The sequence below is a fragment of the Vespa mandarinia genome, chromosome 7 (genome assembly GCF_050613455.1).
Source record: "Vespa mandarinia isolate Hongniang chromosome 7, ASM5061345v1, whole genome shotgun sequence".
NCBI classification, from domain to species: domain Eukaryota; kingdom Metazoa; phylum Arthropoda; class Insecta; order Hymenoptera; family Vespidae; genus Vespa; species Vespa mandarinia.
This window is the reverse complement of record NC_140816.1, coordinates 4831259-4849676: the sequence shown is the minus strand read 5'-3', so window position 1 is coordinate 4849676 and position 18418 is coordinate 4831259. Positions and strand designations below refer to the sequence as shown.

The 18418-nt window shown below is 31.5% G+C and overlaps 2 protein-coding genes and 1 long non-coding RNA gene across 3 annotated transcripts; 2 read left to right on the top strand and 1 right to left on the bottom strand.

Moving 5' to 3' along the window:
- Positions 1 to 7: 7 nt before the first annotated feature.
- Positions 8 to 4268, top strand: Atg10 (Autophagy-related 10). Its single transcript, XM_035863486.2, has 6 exons — positions 8 to 143; positions 1599 to 1708; positions 2322 to 2544; positions 3373 to 3541; positions 3675 to 3990; positions 4219 to 4268. The coding sequence occupies exons 2-5, from the start codon at positions 1601 to 1603 to the stop codon at positions 3763 to 3765; spliced, it is 591 nt and encodes a 196-aa protein (XP_035719379.2). The 5' UTR covers positions 8 to 143; positions 1599 to 1600; the 3' UTR covers positions 3766 to 3990; positions 4219 to 4268.
- Positions 4269 to 7259: 2991 nt separating this feature from the next.
- Positions 7260 to 17327, top strand: LOC118440371 (excitatory amino acid transporter 1). Its single transcript, XM_035863282.2, has 8 exons — positions 7260 to 7400; positions 8258 to 8556; positions 13374 to 13774; positions 13848 to 14042; positions 14134 to 14317; positions 14392 to 14820; positions 15004 to 15138; positions 15234 to 17327. The coding sequence occupies exons 2-8, from the start codon at positions 8537 to 8539 to the stop codon at positions 15373 to 15375; spliced, it is 1506 nt and encodes a 501-aa protein (XP_035719175.1). The 5' UTR covers positions 7260 to 7400; positions 8258 to 8536; the 3' UTR covers positions 15376 to 17327.
- Positions 14607 to 18254, bottom strand: LOC146872892 (uncharacterized). Its single transcript, XR_014982323.1, has 2 exons — positions 17529 to 18254; positions 14607 to 15199 (listed from the first exon to the last, which is right to left on the bottom strand). It is a non-coding gene; the product is annotated as an uncharacterized LOC146872892 (long non-coding RNA).
- Positions 18255 to 18418: the final 164 nt, after the last annotated feature.

Below are 18418 nucleotides of genomic sequence, written 5' to 3'. Positions count from 1 at the left end.
TTCTCATCGCAATACGTCGTCTCCGTTGAACTCTCTCTCGATCGTGCAAAGAACGTGGAGGTTGCGCGCGCAACTATTTGTCCCGTATTCCAGGGCCGTACGATGCCATTCAAGTGCAACAGAGTGTGAGTCAAATATAACGGGTAAGGAGGTTCTTAAATGAATACAGTGTCTAATTGCTAAGGGTTTTTTTTTTAATTTCATTCATTCATTCATTCATTCATTCATTCATTCATTCATTCATTATATATTGGATTGAATAGATATATCTTTTTATTTTTTATTAATAAAGGATATCGATTTGAATTATAATTTATTACCTAAAGCTCTCTCTAGGAAATACGAATATCCGATGATTTTTCATACTTGTGATTTCACCGATAAAGTATTATGCGCTCTTATAGATTATACGCGCATTAGACTAAAATCTTTTTAGCTTCTAAAAAGATTTTCTTTAAAATTCAACATATATAATAAGCATAAAAAGGTAGTTATTACTTCTTATTATATTTTATTTACAGCTCATTTTTATTTCTATCTATCATATTTTTATGAATATCTACCTTTTTATTACAAAAAAAAAAAAAAACGTATGGTAAATTTATTTATTACGGATTGATATGGCCAAATGAGTAATGATAATATTTTTTAATAATTAATATTAAGTCGATTGTTCGTTTTTTCATAAAAATCAATATAAAAAAAAAATATTAATATAAAAAAAAAAAAAAAGAAAAAAAAAATTCAAAGTGAGGTATATAAAATTAAACATAGTTTATAAGCATTGGAAATGAAACGTGATAAATAGAATCCATAGAAAAATATTTGCATCGTATACAATCGTGTTCCTTGTAATATTAAGAGTAAATATCTGTCTATCGTTGATACGGCCCTGATTGCATCTCTGCATCTTATTGGACGTGGACTGGTGCATATACGAGCAATGTCCTGTGGCGTGCACACACCGTTGAAATCTATCGGCGCGTGTGTTCGCTAAAGAGTGGGAGAATCCGATTATAGCCGAACATTACCGGATGTGCCCGACACGAAATAGTCGACAATTGACGAGGCGTCGAGAAACCCAGAAGGGAGGAGACAAGCTATTCTCTTGGGTGTACTGCTTCCCCTTTTTCAACTTTAACCTGAATAATTATTCTTTAGCTTATCTATAGCATAAGTATTAAGCGTAATGAAAGCAAATACAATATAATATGAATAAAGTTTAATAAAACGAATGCTGAATATTATTTAGAACCTTTTCACATTATGTCATTATGTAATAGACTGATGAGATCTCTTATCGTCATCCGGTATAACATTGATTAAAAAATAATTTTTATTTTTGGTAATAATACTTTTATAGAAATAGAAATAAACTATTTATTTAATCATTTATATACCCATAATATAATATAATTTTTATGTATATATATATATATATTTTTTTTTTTATATATATACTTCAAGTATAAAAAATCTTTATATAAAAAATATTATGGTTATATATAATATTTATAATTCTAAATCTTAAGATGCATGTAGATAATTCGGATGGAACATATTTATTAATATAAAATATTTATTATTTTTAATTACAGAGATGGATGGTCCAGGCACGATTTCATGGGATGAATTTCTTGCAAATGCTGAAAATTTTATCATAGTCTCTGATCAGATTTCTGATGGATGGCAATTGTGTGGAAACAAAGTAATTATATTTAATTAATTAATATATATATGGAAAATATACCTTTATTCTTATAAATAATTAATAGTATAATATAATAATATATCGTGTTATTGTGTATCAATATATAGTAAAACATGTTTATTATAACAACTTTTTATTATTTATAGAAAAACTAAATTAGTTGAATGATTACAGATATATCACAGGTGAAATAGTATTTTTATAAGTTTTTTTCTGTAATTACTCCATTCGGTAAAACAGAACATGGTCGATAAAATGTGAAAATTATAATTTAAAGCATTGTAAATAATTATTATAGTTATTGTACAATAATATTTTTATATGCTACAAGATAAATATCAAATTTAAAAAATAAATAATTTTTATTAAAATTATTAATAAAATTCTGTTTTATCAACTATGATTTCAGTCGTAACAAGAACGTTGCGCACTCTCTCACATAATCAATGAACTATATGGAAGATACCGACTAAGTTTAAATTTTTTGACTTTGAAAAAAGAAATTAGATGTTTCATTTTTCTTTTTTTAATACTAATTTACTTCAGAATATAATTTACTATTGCTTTTTATAATAATATTTATTAATATAAGAATATTTATTTTTTATAGAAAATTCCTGCGGAAGCATACTTAGTACGACAAAAAAAGCATTTTATTTTAAACGAAATGAACACAGAAAATTCTTCAACAATTGAGAATTGGAGTGAAAAACTTTGTGAAGATCCTTACGAAGCTTCATTTAAAAACGAAAGGCCTTTGATTATAGAACATCACATTTTATGGTCTATGAGCTATAGCGTGCCAGTACTTTATTTTAATGGATGGAAATCAGGTGATCTAAATTGCAATTAATCTAGGATCATTAAGCTCTTCTTTTTCGATATAATTTGGCGAAGAGAGATACATGTATATATTTTCAGCATTGAAATAATGAATAGTAAAATGACTCAATCTACTTATTTACATAATTTGAAAGATTTAACAATTGTTTATATGACGCGTTTCTCATTCACATTGATTTTGTTTCTCAAAAAAAAATTAAATATATCGATAAAATTTTGGAATATTCATCTTTCTAGTACAATTTAAAAATCATCAAGTGTTAGTGGCATTAAGAAAAAAATTAATGTAAGTTTCATACCTTATCATGAAGATCAGATAAAACTACTTCAAAATAGAAATACGGGAGAAATTCTATTGTAGCGTGAGGTTTTATCGTCACTAGACCTTAATCCGTGAAAAAGACGATTGTAATACCGCATTGTTCCTTCTATTGTCGGCTTCTTTCGACTATCGGTGAAGAAGTAGATAACGTTGAATATATGCCGTTGCTGAAGGGCGAGAATTAGGAAACAAAAGGGTGATATCATTGTTAAAAAAAAAAAAAAAAAAAAAAAAAAAGAAAAGAAATTCTTTGATTTATAATTCAGCGAATATTAAAATACAATTCCGTTTTGTGAAATTTGTATGAAATGTGGCGATATTTAAAAACTAGATCACCGTCTCATTATCTATAGGATTGATCGAAAGTTCTGTACTAAAAAATAAAATAATGAATGACCTTGCAAAATATTACTTTAGACTATTTGCTTAATCGATCGATAATTACTAGTTGAAAGTAGAGTACGACAATTGTTTTAGAATTTTTTATTGTCCACAGATTTTCCAGGGATCAATCGAATAAGTGTCGAAGAAGCTCAAGGACTTATTAATGGTTCCACTTTAAATTACTCGGAGTTGTCGCAGGCGATTCATCCAATTCTCGGTACACCGTACCTGCAGTTACATCCATGCATGTCGCACGAGCTTCTACAATACACACATAAGAGGTGAGGGAGGAAGAGCCAAATAAAAAGGGATTGACATACGACCTTGTTTCGTTTTTCTCACAAAATACTTCGCAGTTGAATACGATCTACACTTAATTCTCGAATTAACCGGTTATTTGATATTACGTTTTAGCAAGAACAAATTGATTAGCTGGTTAAGCTTCGTTGCACCGGCGGCTCTACGCCTTGATATAAAGCAAGAGTATCACAAATTGACGTTGTAAACAATAAAAGATGCACGCAAATCAACATCAAAATGATTACTAGAAATTGCAGAATGGACGATACCGTATCAACTTGCATTTTTACACTTCTAACGTGACTTATAACAATATCCATTGTTATAAGTTAATTTGATGTAAAAAGAAAAGAGAGAAAATTATTATACGAGGATAATAATTTTTCATGAAGAAGATAACAACGTTCATTGTTATCTTAAATTCTATTACGTAAGTAGAAAGTATCAATTTGCATTATACTGATTAATTTCTTATAAAGATAAGAAAAATGTGAGAGAACTATGTAACTTCAATTGCAACTTCTCAGGTATACATAAATTATATACATAAACGATAATACTAAAATATTATAAATGGAAAAATGAAAATAGTTTTTTTTTTTTTTTTTTTTTTCTCTAATGTGAAACATTATTCTATCGTTCGTCTTATTTACGAAAGATCACGCGAAAGTCGAAAGGGAGAGATTCGTAGGATCGAGTCGACCATCACCACCTCCCACCACTTTCCGCGCGCTTTTCGAACTCGCGGATCGAACCTCGAGCTCGAACGAAGGCGCTGCACAGTCTCGCGATCGTCATCGCGTAGAAACGTGATTCTCGTTTACGATAGTTACCACCACGACTTTGTTTCACTGTTGGCTCGCGTCTGATAACGTGACAACTGCTGTGTTGTTGTGAATATAAAATGCCATAATTGTGAATTTTACTTTTTTCCTTCATCATATACCCGTAAGAACGAATCTTTTTTTCTTTCGCAAACGTTGATTTTTTCAACCTGTTTAACGAGAAAACAACAAATTTAAAGAAGTACTTTCGTTGTGTAACTAAATTTATTATCAACTCGTAAAGAAATCGGAACGATCGTATTTGACGTACATGCGTACACATATATTTTCACGTTATTAACAAATTGTTAAGTTGGAAGTCGATAAAAAAAAAAAAAAAAGAAAAAGTAAAAAAAAACAATCATTGGCACGCAACCAATACCTTAACATCGTTTGTCCTATCTTTACTATTTTATCATTTAGATTTCTACTTCCACTTGCTTCCGTCATTATCAAACAGTTTTAATTCTTTCTAGGACATTCTAATATTCATCCGAAGAATTGTTCACAATTTTTTCTTTCCTACGACGAACCTGAAACATTTCTAAAAGATTGCGAATCTACTTGTTGCATCAAACTTGCCAAGTACTCGATGAAATTCAAGCTGGAAGAATGCAATTTCTTCGGAGACACATTTTTGGCACATTCACGAACGATCTTTTTTCATCGTAAAATTAAAATTATTCTGTAATAATTATTCTTTCGATGATGCAACTGGTTACCGACTAGAACGATTGATCTTTAAGAGGAGGAGGGGGAGGAAGAAAAACATGTAACTGGTAACGCGGGTTTTTTTTTTTTCTTTTTCTTCTTTTTCTTGAAGCATTATAATTCCGTTCGAGAAATTAATATATTGACGGAGATTCTCGACATCGAGCATACAGGACAGGGAGAAAGAATTTAAGATTATTAAGTATTCAGATTTGAAGAGTACATATGTCTCTACGAATACACGATCACGGACTACTCTTCGTGATGACCTATCAACGCTGTACTTCGCGCGCTAGCCTTTGTTCATTAATTCCCCACGTACTTACGTTTGTAAACGCGTATTCGACCATATAGTAGACTTATTCGTCCATTTGTAATAATCATTGACTCGTAGTACTCTTCATTCTTCTTTTTTTCTTTCTTTTTTTCTGTTTTTCTTTATTTTTGTTTTTATTTTCGTTTTCTACTCATTTTTATTTCCATCTTTCTCAGCAGTCTCTCTCTCTCTCTCTCTCTCTCTCTCTCTCTCTCTCTCTCTCTCTCTCTCTCGTTATACCTTTGATATACGACACACGAGAGCATCATCGATGCAGCTCTCTTGTCGGGGATTAATTAAATGCCGTGCGAAATAATTCCCCCGCGTGATATACGAGCGTTATCATCAAGGAATATAACAGTTGCTACGATCTATCCTCTTGCGATCTTATGTAACGCAGTTTTCTTTGATTTTGTTTTTCTTTTTCCTTTTTTTTTTTCTTCCTTTTTTTCCTTTCTCTCTCTCTCTCTCTCTCTCTCTCTTTCTCTGTCTCTGTCTATTAACGTCATTTATGATGAACGCCATTAATGTTTTTAAGTATAGATCCGAAAGAAAGAGAAAGAGAGAAGATAAGAAGATCAATCATCGACAATATTTTCATTATTATGTGAAATGAAAAGGTTATCGTTTTTATCAAAATGAAGCGATAAGAAATAATTGTACATAAAGAAAAAAAAAATCTATATATATATATATATATATATATATATATATATATATATATAACTCTTGTTTACATATGATAATTTTTTAAAAAATGCATCCGACAAGATTTTTCTGTTTTATGAATTAGTTAAAAATTCTCGATAATTGATTGAAAAAATTTATTACTCTTTTTTGAGGCTTTTTAGGCCAATTTTTCTTTTCAAATTGTAAAGCTGCAAAACCCTTGGTAACAAAAAACAAAAAGAGTAATTGATTTTTAAAATCACTTTGAGAACTTTTGACTCATCTTATATACCTATATATATTTATATAAATATATATATATATACATACATATATATATATATGGCAATTTATATTGGATTAATAAAATGTTTCGATAACGTGTGTAGGATCGTGAGAAAGTTTAATAAATAACGGGCATTAACGGATCGGTGGAGATTTAAATAGTTTAAAATTTTTAACAAGCGTTCCGACAAAAAAGGACGTACTTCCTCGGACTAATCGGATCTACAAGAGAGTCAAGAGATAATAGATTCAAATTGCATCACTGTCCCGGTAAGAGGGACCCGTCGTCGGTTATCTCTCTTTCTCTCTCTCTCTCTTTCTCTCTCTCTTTCTCTTTCTCTCTCTCTCTCTCTCTCTCTCTCTCTCTCTCTCTGGTAAATATATAACTCAATGAAAAGTAGGAGTAGTAACAATCAAGATGGCAAAGCCTTGACCCGCTTTCCGTGACCGGCTCTGTTTCATAGTTCGGTTGGTCATCTTCGATGAGCTGCTACGTTTCATTATTCTTAGTTAATTTTCACGCTTATCGTGGAAGATGAGAGTACGATTGAATGATAGAAGAAATATTCCAAGATTATGGTTGTGAATTAAAAAATATCATAAGTTAGAAAGTCGATTATTCCGAAACAATTAAAGGACAAACGATGACAATCCTTATTGGAAAGAAAAAAGAAGAAAAAAAAAAAAAAAAGAAAAAAAAGAAAATCAAAAAAAAATAAAAGAAATATAATTTATCATCGTTAGAAGTAGTCAAATCATTTGTCCTATCAAATCGTAGATAAGAATATATCAATCAATTGTCAGAATTCTCAGTCCATCCATCGTGAACGTACAAATAATCTAATTTTCTAATCTCTAATATCTACCCGTCATCTAGTCATTCTGCTCTTTCAGATCACAAAAGGAAGGAGGAAGAGCCTGTAATTTCGCAAAGAGATCATTCGAGATAGTCTCTTTGAACGAACGTTTGCTGTTACCGTTTGCCTAGTGGTCGATCATCGGCTCGTTGATCGACGCGTTGATCCGGCTCCCTAGGTGGGAAGTTCAAAGCGGAAGAAGAAGTTGGGGGAGAGAGAGAAAGAGAGAGAGACAGAGAGAGAGAGAAAGAGAGAGAGAGAGCAGAGAGAGAGAGAGAGAGAGAGAGAGAGAGAGAGATAGAGAAATCGGAAGAGGAGAATCTCGAGTTCCCCGCGTGTTCATCGACGGTGATGTGGTGTTTAACCCCGTTAGAATCCAGCGGATCGTGAACAGATCGAGAGCAGCCGAACAATAGAGCCGCTCACCACCGGTGCGATATTTCTCGATGGGTTGCTCGTAGCCCGTGATCGCCTGCGCGTATTTGTCTGGTGTCTATATTGCATCACTACTACGACGACGACGACGACGACGACGACCAAGAGGAGGAAAGAGGAGGAGGAGGAGGAGGAGGAGGTGGAGGTGGAGGAGGAGGCGGAGGTGGAGGAGGAGGAGGAGGTGGAGAAGGAGGGAAGAGAGGATAGGTCGTAGCGGCAGGAAGAGATCGTCGTTATAGGGGGAGATCGCCATAGCTGATCGTACCACCCAAGGTGGCACAGATTGAGAGGTCCCATCAGCGTAACATCCTCTCGGCGATTCGAAGCATTTCGCGAACCACATCTCGTTCCTCGCCTTGATATCACCTTTTCTATTTCTCTTATTTCTCTCTCTCTCTCTCTCTCTTTCTCTCTTTTTCTCTCTCTTTCTCCTTCTCCTTCTTTCTTTCTTTCTTTCTTTCTTTCTCTATCTCTTTTCTTTTCTCTCTTTGTCTATCCCTTTTTTTTTAAATATATCTTTATTTTCCTCTTTCTCTCTCTCTCTCTCTCTCCCCCTCTCTCTCTCTCTCTCTTTCTTTCTCTCTTTTTCCTGATCTAAAGCAAAGGACTCCGTGAACATTCGGAAGTAACAATTATTGGACACGCACAAGAGAAGAGTAGAAATTTGCAACAAGGAGAACACCCATCTACTCCTCTTCCTCCTCTTCTTCCTCTTCCCTTATTCCTCTCTTCTTCCTACTCACTCCATTTCGTTCTTCTCGTCGAGTAGCATCACGCATCGGACACTTCCGGCTTTGCGGAAGCAACGCTCCATGTGAACGACTGACGGCGATCGCCTCACCTCGCGACTCAACTCATTCATCGAACAACGATTTTGTCATGGAGACCGCTACCGAACTGTACGTATACGTTTCTTTTCTTTTCTTTCTTGTTTTTTATTTTATCTCCATCTTTCTTGTTTTTTTTTTTTCTTTTTTTATTAATCCACAGAATATATATTTATTATTCTTTTTCATTCTTTTCATCTTTATTTATTCTTTTTTTTTGCCTTTTTTATCGGCTTTATTGTGCACGTGCTTGATGCTTTTTAAAAATACCTCTTCAAATATAATACTCATTCGTTCTTTGTAGAAATATTTTATTCATTTCTCTCACTCCTTCTTAGAAAATAGAAATATTACACAATTCCAAAACACGTGTAGCGCCGCACGGAGCGAAGAAATTGCATTGCTTTCTTTCTCCTTCTCTTCTTTTCCTTTTTCTTATCTGATATTTAAATTATAAAACACATTCTCAAATAAATGATTAAAAATAAAAAAAAAATAAAAGAAATAAAAAAAAGAGAAATAAAATAAAAGAAAAGAAAGTGTATTAACGACATTTATATCATTTAAATCGAAAAAAGGATGCAAGGATAATTACATATATATATATATTCCTTACGTGTTACGTATATATCTATTCCTTATGTCGGCATAACACGCTCCCTTTTTTTTCTTCTTCTTCTTCTTCTCTTTTCTTTATTTACTTTTTCTTTTTTTCCTTTCCTCTCGAGAAATCATTATATAAAACGTCGAGCTCCTTTGAGACTCGTCCCTCCTAAAAAAATTTTTTCTCTCCTAAATGAATTTCATAAATCAAAAAGGAAATCTATCCTTTCGTTAGATTCTTTGATCTATTGGCTATGCTGATTATATAACGGAATGACGAATGTTATAAAAGGAAAAGTTAATCGTTAATGTTATTCAAATGGCAACATGCTCTTAATCGATAACGTAACTGGATCCTAACGTCAATCGACAGCCAAATTTCGTAATACTACGTCGACTATACGTAATATATAAATATATAATATATACTTTACATTCGATTAAAGAAACGAAAAATACATGAATTAATCGTTGATTACCCGTTTAATTTAAATGCGAAACGTTTCTATCTATAGTTAGCGATTTTTTATGCTCAATCAAGTATAAACAGTTAGATAGGATAATCGTCATTTTTATTAACGAAGAACTCTGTAAATTTTCTAATTTCACATTTTTAATCCCATTATACGGTTCTTTAAATACAAGTTCTTAATTTTACGCGATCGAATCATATCTATATTTTTCTTGTGATTGTTCAATTTGTATTATTTCATTTGGATCTGATAAAACATTTATCTTTTTTCCTTCTCTCTCTCTCTCTCTTTCTCTCTCTCTCTCTCTCTCTCTCTCTCTCTCTCTCTCTCTCTCTCTCTTTTTGGATATATTTTGGCACGTAACTTTGAAACATTATTATTAATATTCGTATAGAGGCAATAAAAGAAAAATTGCATTGCGCATATTCATGCAAGTTGAGCGCGAATTATGACACGCGTGTAGTTTAATTTTTAGTGATCTCTGTAATAAACTTGTAACTATATCTCGTTATATAGGTTTAGCTATGATACATATAAAATGTAATGTGCATAACCGAACTTGATCCTAGTGGCCTGCGCTATGTCATAGTACGCAAATAAATGCGGAGATGTTCGTTTGAATTTCTTTTTTACATAACATATTTCGACACGTTAAATAGCACATATAAATTCGATTAGCCTGATGTCTCGTCGCATATTTAAAACTATTTCACTTTTTTTTTTCTTTTTTAATTATTCGATGTAAAACAATTCTTTCTTCCTGTTTTTGACGTAATAAAATTTTATTTATTATGTCAAATGAAATGGAAAGTAACGAATCGAAGTGATCTTATCCAATGTCCTTGATTTCAATTTCAATCTTTACAAGTTGAAAAACATTAAAATGAAACATCGCGCATGAATTATTTCAAATCAAATTATTTATTGTACGTGTAATCGCTTTGAAAAAATATGTTGAACAGCCATGAAAATTGATCGTCCTTATCGTTACTTCAAACACGTACGTTTTACGATTAAATTCATAGAACAAAACGAAGGAGGAAAGTTAACAACGAAAGAGAGCACGAAGAATTACGATAAATACCTATTCAAAATGACCACCTTCGAGTAGAATATACAAATGCGGCCTTGAACGCCCATAAGCGTCCACGCATCAATAACGATGTATCTCGCATGTCCGTATACTCAGCGTTGTTAGGACGGGATAAGCATCTTTAAATTGAAACACAAATTTATAAATGTCAACGTTGAATTAAGCTATTTTATTTTTTCGTTTTATATATTTTGACCATTCAACAGATACTTCATTTTTAAAACGTGATAATAGTTTGCGTGTCGATGTACCAAGATAAAAATAAAGTTCTACGCCAAGATTTGGCAGGTCTTGTTTGCCTTGGCGTATCGCTTCGATTGCCTGGCAATTCGTCCGGTTTGGCTGGTTTTCTGGCTTGACTAATGTCTTTCTTAACTTTACAAATGTAAATGTACTTGTGTAATTTAACAGACAGTCTCTTTCACTTTTTTCCTTTATATACACTTAGGGACCTTAAGTATTCGTAGAGTAGAAATATGACAATATCGTAAATCCTCTCTCATCAACTCTATATACAGGGTGTTTCGTAACAAGTGGGATCTATTTCATCGGTAAACAGTAGATACTACTAAAGCAATGAAACAAGTTGATATAAACATGTGACTCATTTGATCTTGTTTCTGATTTATAATTCAGTTTGTATTTCAGTAACATGGAATTCTTTATCGTATATACGTATATATATGTATATATATATATATATATATATATATATGTATTTCATTTTTCCTTTAGTTAGTTAATTAATTAGCGAGAAAAGTCCTAGCTCAGGGTCTCTCTCATCTTAACCAAACGGTTTTGCGTTTAACATGGAGGGGTTCCATTGATCCTTTCTCAGCTTTCACGGGTATTCACCGATAGTAGATGAGAGCTTGTTGCACATAGTATAGATACTATACGGTCCCTCTGTCATTAATACGTGTCACGAGACAGTAATTTAACACGCACGCATACACGTGTAAGCGATCAATCGCTCGCGACCATGTCGTCACGTCCTGTTTTGTGGTTGCACGCATGGTCCAAGCTCGTATCAAGGCAGATTCATAAACGTTTCAATCGATAGAAATTACGACGTCTCTAAAACTCCCAATTTTTATATTTTTATCTTATAGGGATCATATATAACATAGATATACTAATGATTTTCGTTGTTTCATTTTGTTTGATGAAAGAATCATCAATCGTATGATTCTTCTTCTTTTTTTTTTCTTTTTATTATTATTATTATTATTTTTTTTTTTGTTCTTATTGAAAGAATAAGAGTGATGTGCTATTACACGGATGACATCTGTGTGCCCGTTTATTCGTACGTATGCCACCTACGCGCAATAAATGTCACCCATGGCCCGGACGACGTTTGTTCTATATGCGTTCTATATTGGTTCTTTGCGGAAGCAAGAATATTCTAAGTCAAATATTATTGCCTTGATCATTGGCAATGGGGAATGAGCTTATGTGAATATACAGACAGTATAGATATATAGAATATACAAATGTATATGTTATAAACTTCGCAAAAGATAAAATGATCCATTATAAAAATAGATAATGTTCGATTATAATAACGCACATGTGACGTTATTAAACTCGATTATCAACATTGAAAAATTTTATAAAAATTTTCTCTTTCAAAAGGCTTTCCTATATATATATTTATCAACCGTTGATATATATACATATAAGAAATACATCACACATTATATCGAAGAAATGTATTACGCAAAGATAAGAAATACCACAGAAAAATACAACGATGCGCAATCGTCTATTAATGAGCAAAAGATTTCTTTCTCGTTTCATAAGCTATACATCTCGTTTCGCGTACGACCTCGAAGAAACGCAAATCACTCGACTTATGTGATTTAACGACTACGACGACGACAACGATGGCGACGACGATGATGATGTCGATGACGACTCGATATAAAATATGCTCTTTTTATGGAGTTTGAGATAAACCTATACTATTTCGTAAACGAGAAAATCAAAGAAACTGAAGAGACGTGGATATCCGGTTCAATCCGTTAAAGATTTCTATATTATCTTTAATTTACTCGCATTTAAAAGGAAATCCAAAGACTGAATAATTATATGTTAAATCCAATGCACACTTAATTTCGACGCGTTCCGTTTGTTACGCTCATATCAAACGCGTGGCCATTATACATCGTCAGGTTTGATTTGATCAATCAATGAACTCTTCATCTCTATCTCTCTTTCTCTTTCTCTATTTTACTGCTTGCTATTCAAATTGATCATGGCATGATTTAATCAACATATAGTCTATTATCGAACATATCGAATTGTTATTATCAAGTACTACAGCTTATTAAATGCTATAGAATTTACAATAAAATTTGATACTCCAAATAATTTTATTATGATTTGAACTTGAATTTGAAACTCTTTTAACTGACAATAAACTAATTCGCAGGCAAACCTTTTCACTAATAGATAATAATTATATCATGGAAGAGTCTTAATATATTGTATTAAGACCCTTCCAATAATATTTAATTGGTATAACGATATGACTATACAATATTTAATTGACAATAAACTACCCCATCCTTTTAGGCAAACCTTTTCATTAATGACTAATAATTATATCGTAGAAAATTACAATGGTAATTTTTTCCTACTTGACAAAAGAATTACTTTTTCTATATAGTTGTATTTATATATTTTGTAATTTAATATAGATAAATTTTTTATTATAGATCTCCTTTGTCTGGTCCGGAAAAGCAAGGTAGGGTAGTTGAAAGGACCTCCTATTATCCGCAAGAGCCAGGTAAAAGGCCACAAACAAGGAAGGAAAAAATGCAATCATGTTTGAGGCACAATGCCTTGACCATACTAACCGTCGCTGGCGTAGTCGGTGGTATTGTCTTAGGAATAATCCTAAGGAATTCCCGAAGCGATAGATATACAAATCGTGAGATTATGTATATCAATTATGCCGGCGATCTATTTCTAAGAATGCTCAAGAGTTTAATTCTGCCGCTCATCATGTCAAGTTTGATCTCAGCTATTGGATCCTTGGACTTATCTCTCAGTGGCAAAATCGGTGCACGTGCTATTTCCTATTACATGGTCACAACGATTAGTGCGGTTATACTCGGTTGGTACAAACCTCTTTTATCAACTTTATTTTAATATATTCCTCGGTTAATTATAATGTACTTTATTTTTAGGTATAATTTTGGTCATATCTATTCAACCAGGTGTAGGTAGCTCTGCTAATTACGAAGAAAAAGTTCTTTCACAAAATTCATCAACCGTTGATACGCTTTTAGATTTAGTTAGGAACATGTTCCCTCCGAATCTGGTGCAAGCATGTATTTCTCAAATGCGTACAGTAGTCAAAAAACCCGTGAACGGCGATCAAGGTAAAATATAGTTACGCATGTCCTTTAATACTTATTATTATGCAAATCTTTTGTTACCTCTGTTCCTTTTTTTTTTTTTCGTTTTGTATAGACGATATGGATAACTGGGATTTCACCGAAAAGGATATTCCTGGTATGAATATTCTCGGTTTAGTCGTTTTCTCAACCGTATTGGGTATTACTCTAGGTAAAATGAGTCAAGAAGGGAAACCACTTTTGAACTTTTTCGAATCTTTATCAAGTGCCATGATGTTAATCACCAATTGGGTAATTTGGTAAGAATCTTTTGCCAAATACAAAATCTTGATAATTTACTAGGACAAAGAAATTTTCATTGATGTTTTATCAGGTTGTCGCCAATCGGTATACTTTTTTTGGTGGCTGCAAAAATCGTAGAAATGGAATCATTGGAACAAATAGTCGCACAACTTGGCATGTATTTCCTAACGGTTCTAATTGGCCTTTGCATTCACGGTTTCATCATACTACCTGGATTGTATTTTGTGGTAACAAAAAAGAATCCCTACCGTTATCTATCCAATATGGCACAGGCATTGGTCACTGCATTTGGTACATCATCGAGTTCGGCGACATTACCAGTTGCCATAAATTGTCTCGAAGAAAGAAACGGTGTCGATCCACGAATAACCAGATTTGTACTACCGATAGGAGCTACAATAAATATGGACGGTACTGCTTTGTACGAAGCAGTAGCCGCAATTTTTATAGCGCAAGTTCGCGAAGTCAGCCTCACTTTTGGACAATTAGTGGCGATCAGGTAAAATCTTGTAATTTCTTTTTTTTTTTCCTTATATGTTAATATCTTCAAAGAAATTTACATATATGTACATTTTATGTGGCTTACCACACACACACACACACACAAAATATCATATAGTAATTATAATAATTAAAAGAGAAAGAAAAAAAACATCTCTTTTGACTTCATGGACTTTTTCAGTATTACTGCAACTGCCGCAAGTATCGGAGCAGCTGGGATCCCGCAGGCGGGATTAGTTACTATGGTGATGGTTTTAGACACAGTACATCTTCCATCGAATGATGTCTTCCTTATTCTTGCGGTTGATTGGCTATTGTAAGTGGATTTTTCTTCATAGTTTTTCGATGAAAGAAATGGTCTTTAAAAAAAATATTCTCTGGCGATAAATAAAAATTTTTTGTAATTTTTAGGGATCGCTGTAGGACGACAGTAAATGTTATGGGAGATTCCCTTGGCGCAGGAATCGTTAATCATTTAAGTAAAAATGAATTAACAGCATTACCACAACATAGACAAACTCAAAATGGAGCAGACCATTCAATATCGATATGAAATGTGTAAGTGTGTTAACAGTTCGAATACAATAATGCCCTAGTAGCATTTATTGGTAATTGTTTTGCGATCTAATATAGTTGTTTATTAAATTATACAACAATTCCAACGATTTTTCTGTTAAAATAAAATAAAGAAACGTGATTAATTGGCTCACTGCACAATTCCTACGTGCAAATAATTATTAATAAATAATAAATAAAAAATTGTAACGAATATATATATATATATATATATATTATATCGTAACGATTATATAAAAATCACGATTATTGTGTGCGTTCAGTAAAATACTGCCTATCTATTGGATCTAGTTATTTTAAATGTGTTCTCTCTTTTATGTAACATCGATATATGTTTATATCGAAAATTGTAATAACATTAATAATAGTCGCGATTAATTAATAGTAGAATCGTCATTATATGGCCATTTACGTTTTGGATTTAGCGTTAGATATAATAGCAATATGATAACGACAATAATCGCGGTAATACTCGTTTATTCAATTGCTCTATAATGCTCTATAATCTACTTGTCTGATAATAATATAAAGCATATTATTTTGAATCAAATATATTGATTATGGTTCTAACATTATTTTAATTAAGTTAGGATATTTATGTAAAAAATATTATATACATTTACTGAGTGGCAAAGATAGTAGAAGGTTTTCTATACAATTTCAACAAAAAATTTTAAAAAACTATATAGATAAACTTTTAATTGCAGCATTTCTTGATCCTTTATTATTTATTATAGTACTAAAGCATATAAACGTACTCATTACGTATGTAACAATTTTAATTTAGAGCAGTATTTTTGTAATATGATGATAAATAGTTGCAAATCCATACATACGTGCATATATATATATATATATATATATATATATATGCACGTGCGTACGCTTTAATATAATATGTTGATTTTACCAGATTTAATTATGAGAACTAATGTCCATTCCAATAATGTTAAAATTTATAGTAATAATATATGTAATTATCGGACATTACACATAAATATATTGAACGTATCCAAGTGATAAAGATATTGCAATTAAATGATGATGCTTGAAAAATATTTATAGAAAAAATTCATTGGTGTTACATTTTATAAATATTGTGTTTCTATTTTACGTTATATGTATTCAGTTTTATTAAAAAAATTTAAACAAATACTAGAAATATATTTTTATATTGATTCTATATAGTCATTGATAAAGATTACAAATAATGTGTGATATAGTTTTATCATTTAATTGCATAGCATTTTGTTTATAAGAGAATAATACAAACGCTAACCAGTGATCTAAGAAATTTCTTTTTATTTGTTTTATCATTTACCTTTTGGTGATCTTATTTATTGCATTTCAATTATATAATCAAAATTATACCTTTTTCTTATCTTTTAGCCACTATTGTGAATATTTAAGAAAAATATCAAAATACAGTAGGACTTTCATTAAGCAAGGTTTAATTTTATGGCTTTTTATCTATCTAAGCTTTTATCATTTGAGATACATAGTTAAGTCGTATATGTGAAAAATACTTTTATAATATACAATAGGTAGTTTCAACTTATTCAATATTGATTCATCTTGATAACCTATTTAATTTATGTCCTACTGTAGTTATGATAATATAAATATTTATTTATAAATAATATAAACGATTAGAAAAAATAATATCGGTGCCATTAAATATTACTAACACTACTTTTAATGAACTCTATTGTGTTCATCATTTTTTTGTTATGTTCAAAACTATACAAGAAATGGACCGTTTAAAGATAACATTAATCAATAGTTTTTAATTAATTGTAACAAATATCTAAAACAATTAATGTATAATGTAATTTATAATTCACATCTCTGTATAAAAATAGGATCTGCACCTTTACTTATAAACATGCCATAGATGCAAAACTAAAGATTATGTACAGTCATCTCTATAAATAAACAATTGTTGTGCTTACATGCAAATTAGTATAATAACAGTCTCTATCATATTAAGAAATTAATATTTTTAATATTTACATTCATCCATATGAATATTTATAATTATTTTTCTTTTTTTCTTTTTTTTTTTCATTTAAAGTATATTATAGTAAGTTATTACAAGGTCATTTGGAATATTTACGTGCAAAATCTTACCTTTAATTATCAATAAATTGATTTCATGTACATTGTATGTATATAGTAAATTTTCATTCGAAAAAATAATAGCCTCAGGAGTTTAAAATACTACTTCTGCTTACGAAAGTACCGTGTTTTGATTCTATTAAATACTCTATTTACAAAATCACAGATCGTATCTTTGTAATATCTAGATAGATATACATTGTGTTACGTATTACTTACTTCAGCCAATCACATCGTAGTTTCCAACTTTAGAAATAATTAGCAGGAATATCCGTCGAAGTTAATCGAAAGTAAAATTTGAAATGTTATCTAATGCAAATATAAATAATCGAACTTACATAATGAAGAATATAAAATAACTTTACAATTATTACTTTTTTAATATTCCTGCTATAATATACGTTTTGCAATGTTTTATAAATTTCTCCTTTTTAATATTTGTAACGGTTGGTATCTTTTAATCCACGTAAGAAATACATGTCCAATCATAATCAATGTTTAAAGTTACGCAATAGGTGAAGATTTGATTCACCAATAGAATCGTTTGTAGCGTATGCTGATAAGAACGTTATTGGCGCGTCCGAAACTATGTATGACTAAGAGGTAGAACAGTTTCCTTATTGGTTATAATATCGAAAGAGAAAAATGAAACGCAATAAAAAAATCAAAGAACACATTTCTCTTTTCTTTTCGAAGATCATTGCCTTCTTGGCGTTACATTCAAAGGAAAAAGACAAAGGACGTAGTCGCCGCACGAAAAATTGTCCTGACCAAAGGTTTGCTTCGGTTTGCCACACTGTAATAAGAGAAAAGCATCGGCAGCAGCCGCCCCGGTTCGGGCGTTGCGCGAACAAACCTCTGATTTCATTGGTCCGTTATACCGAAGGCCACATCCGGTAGAA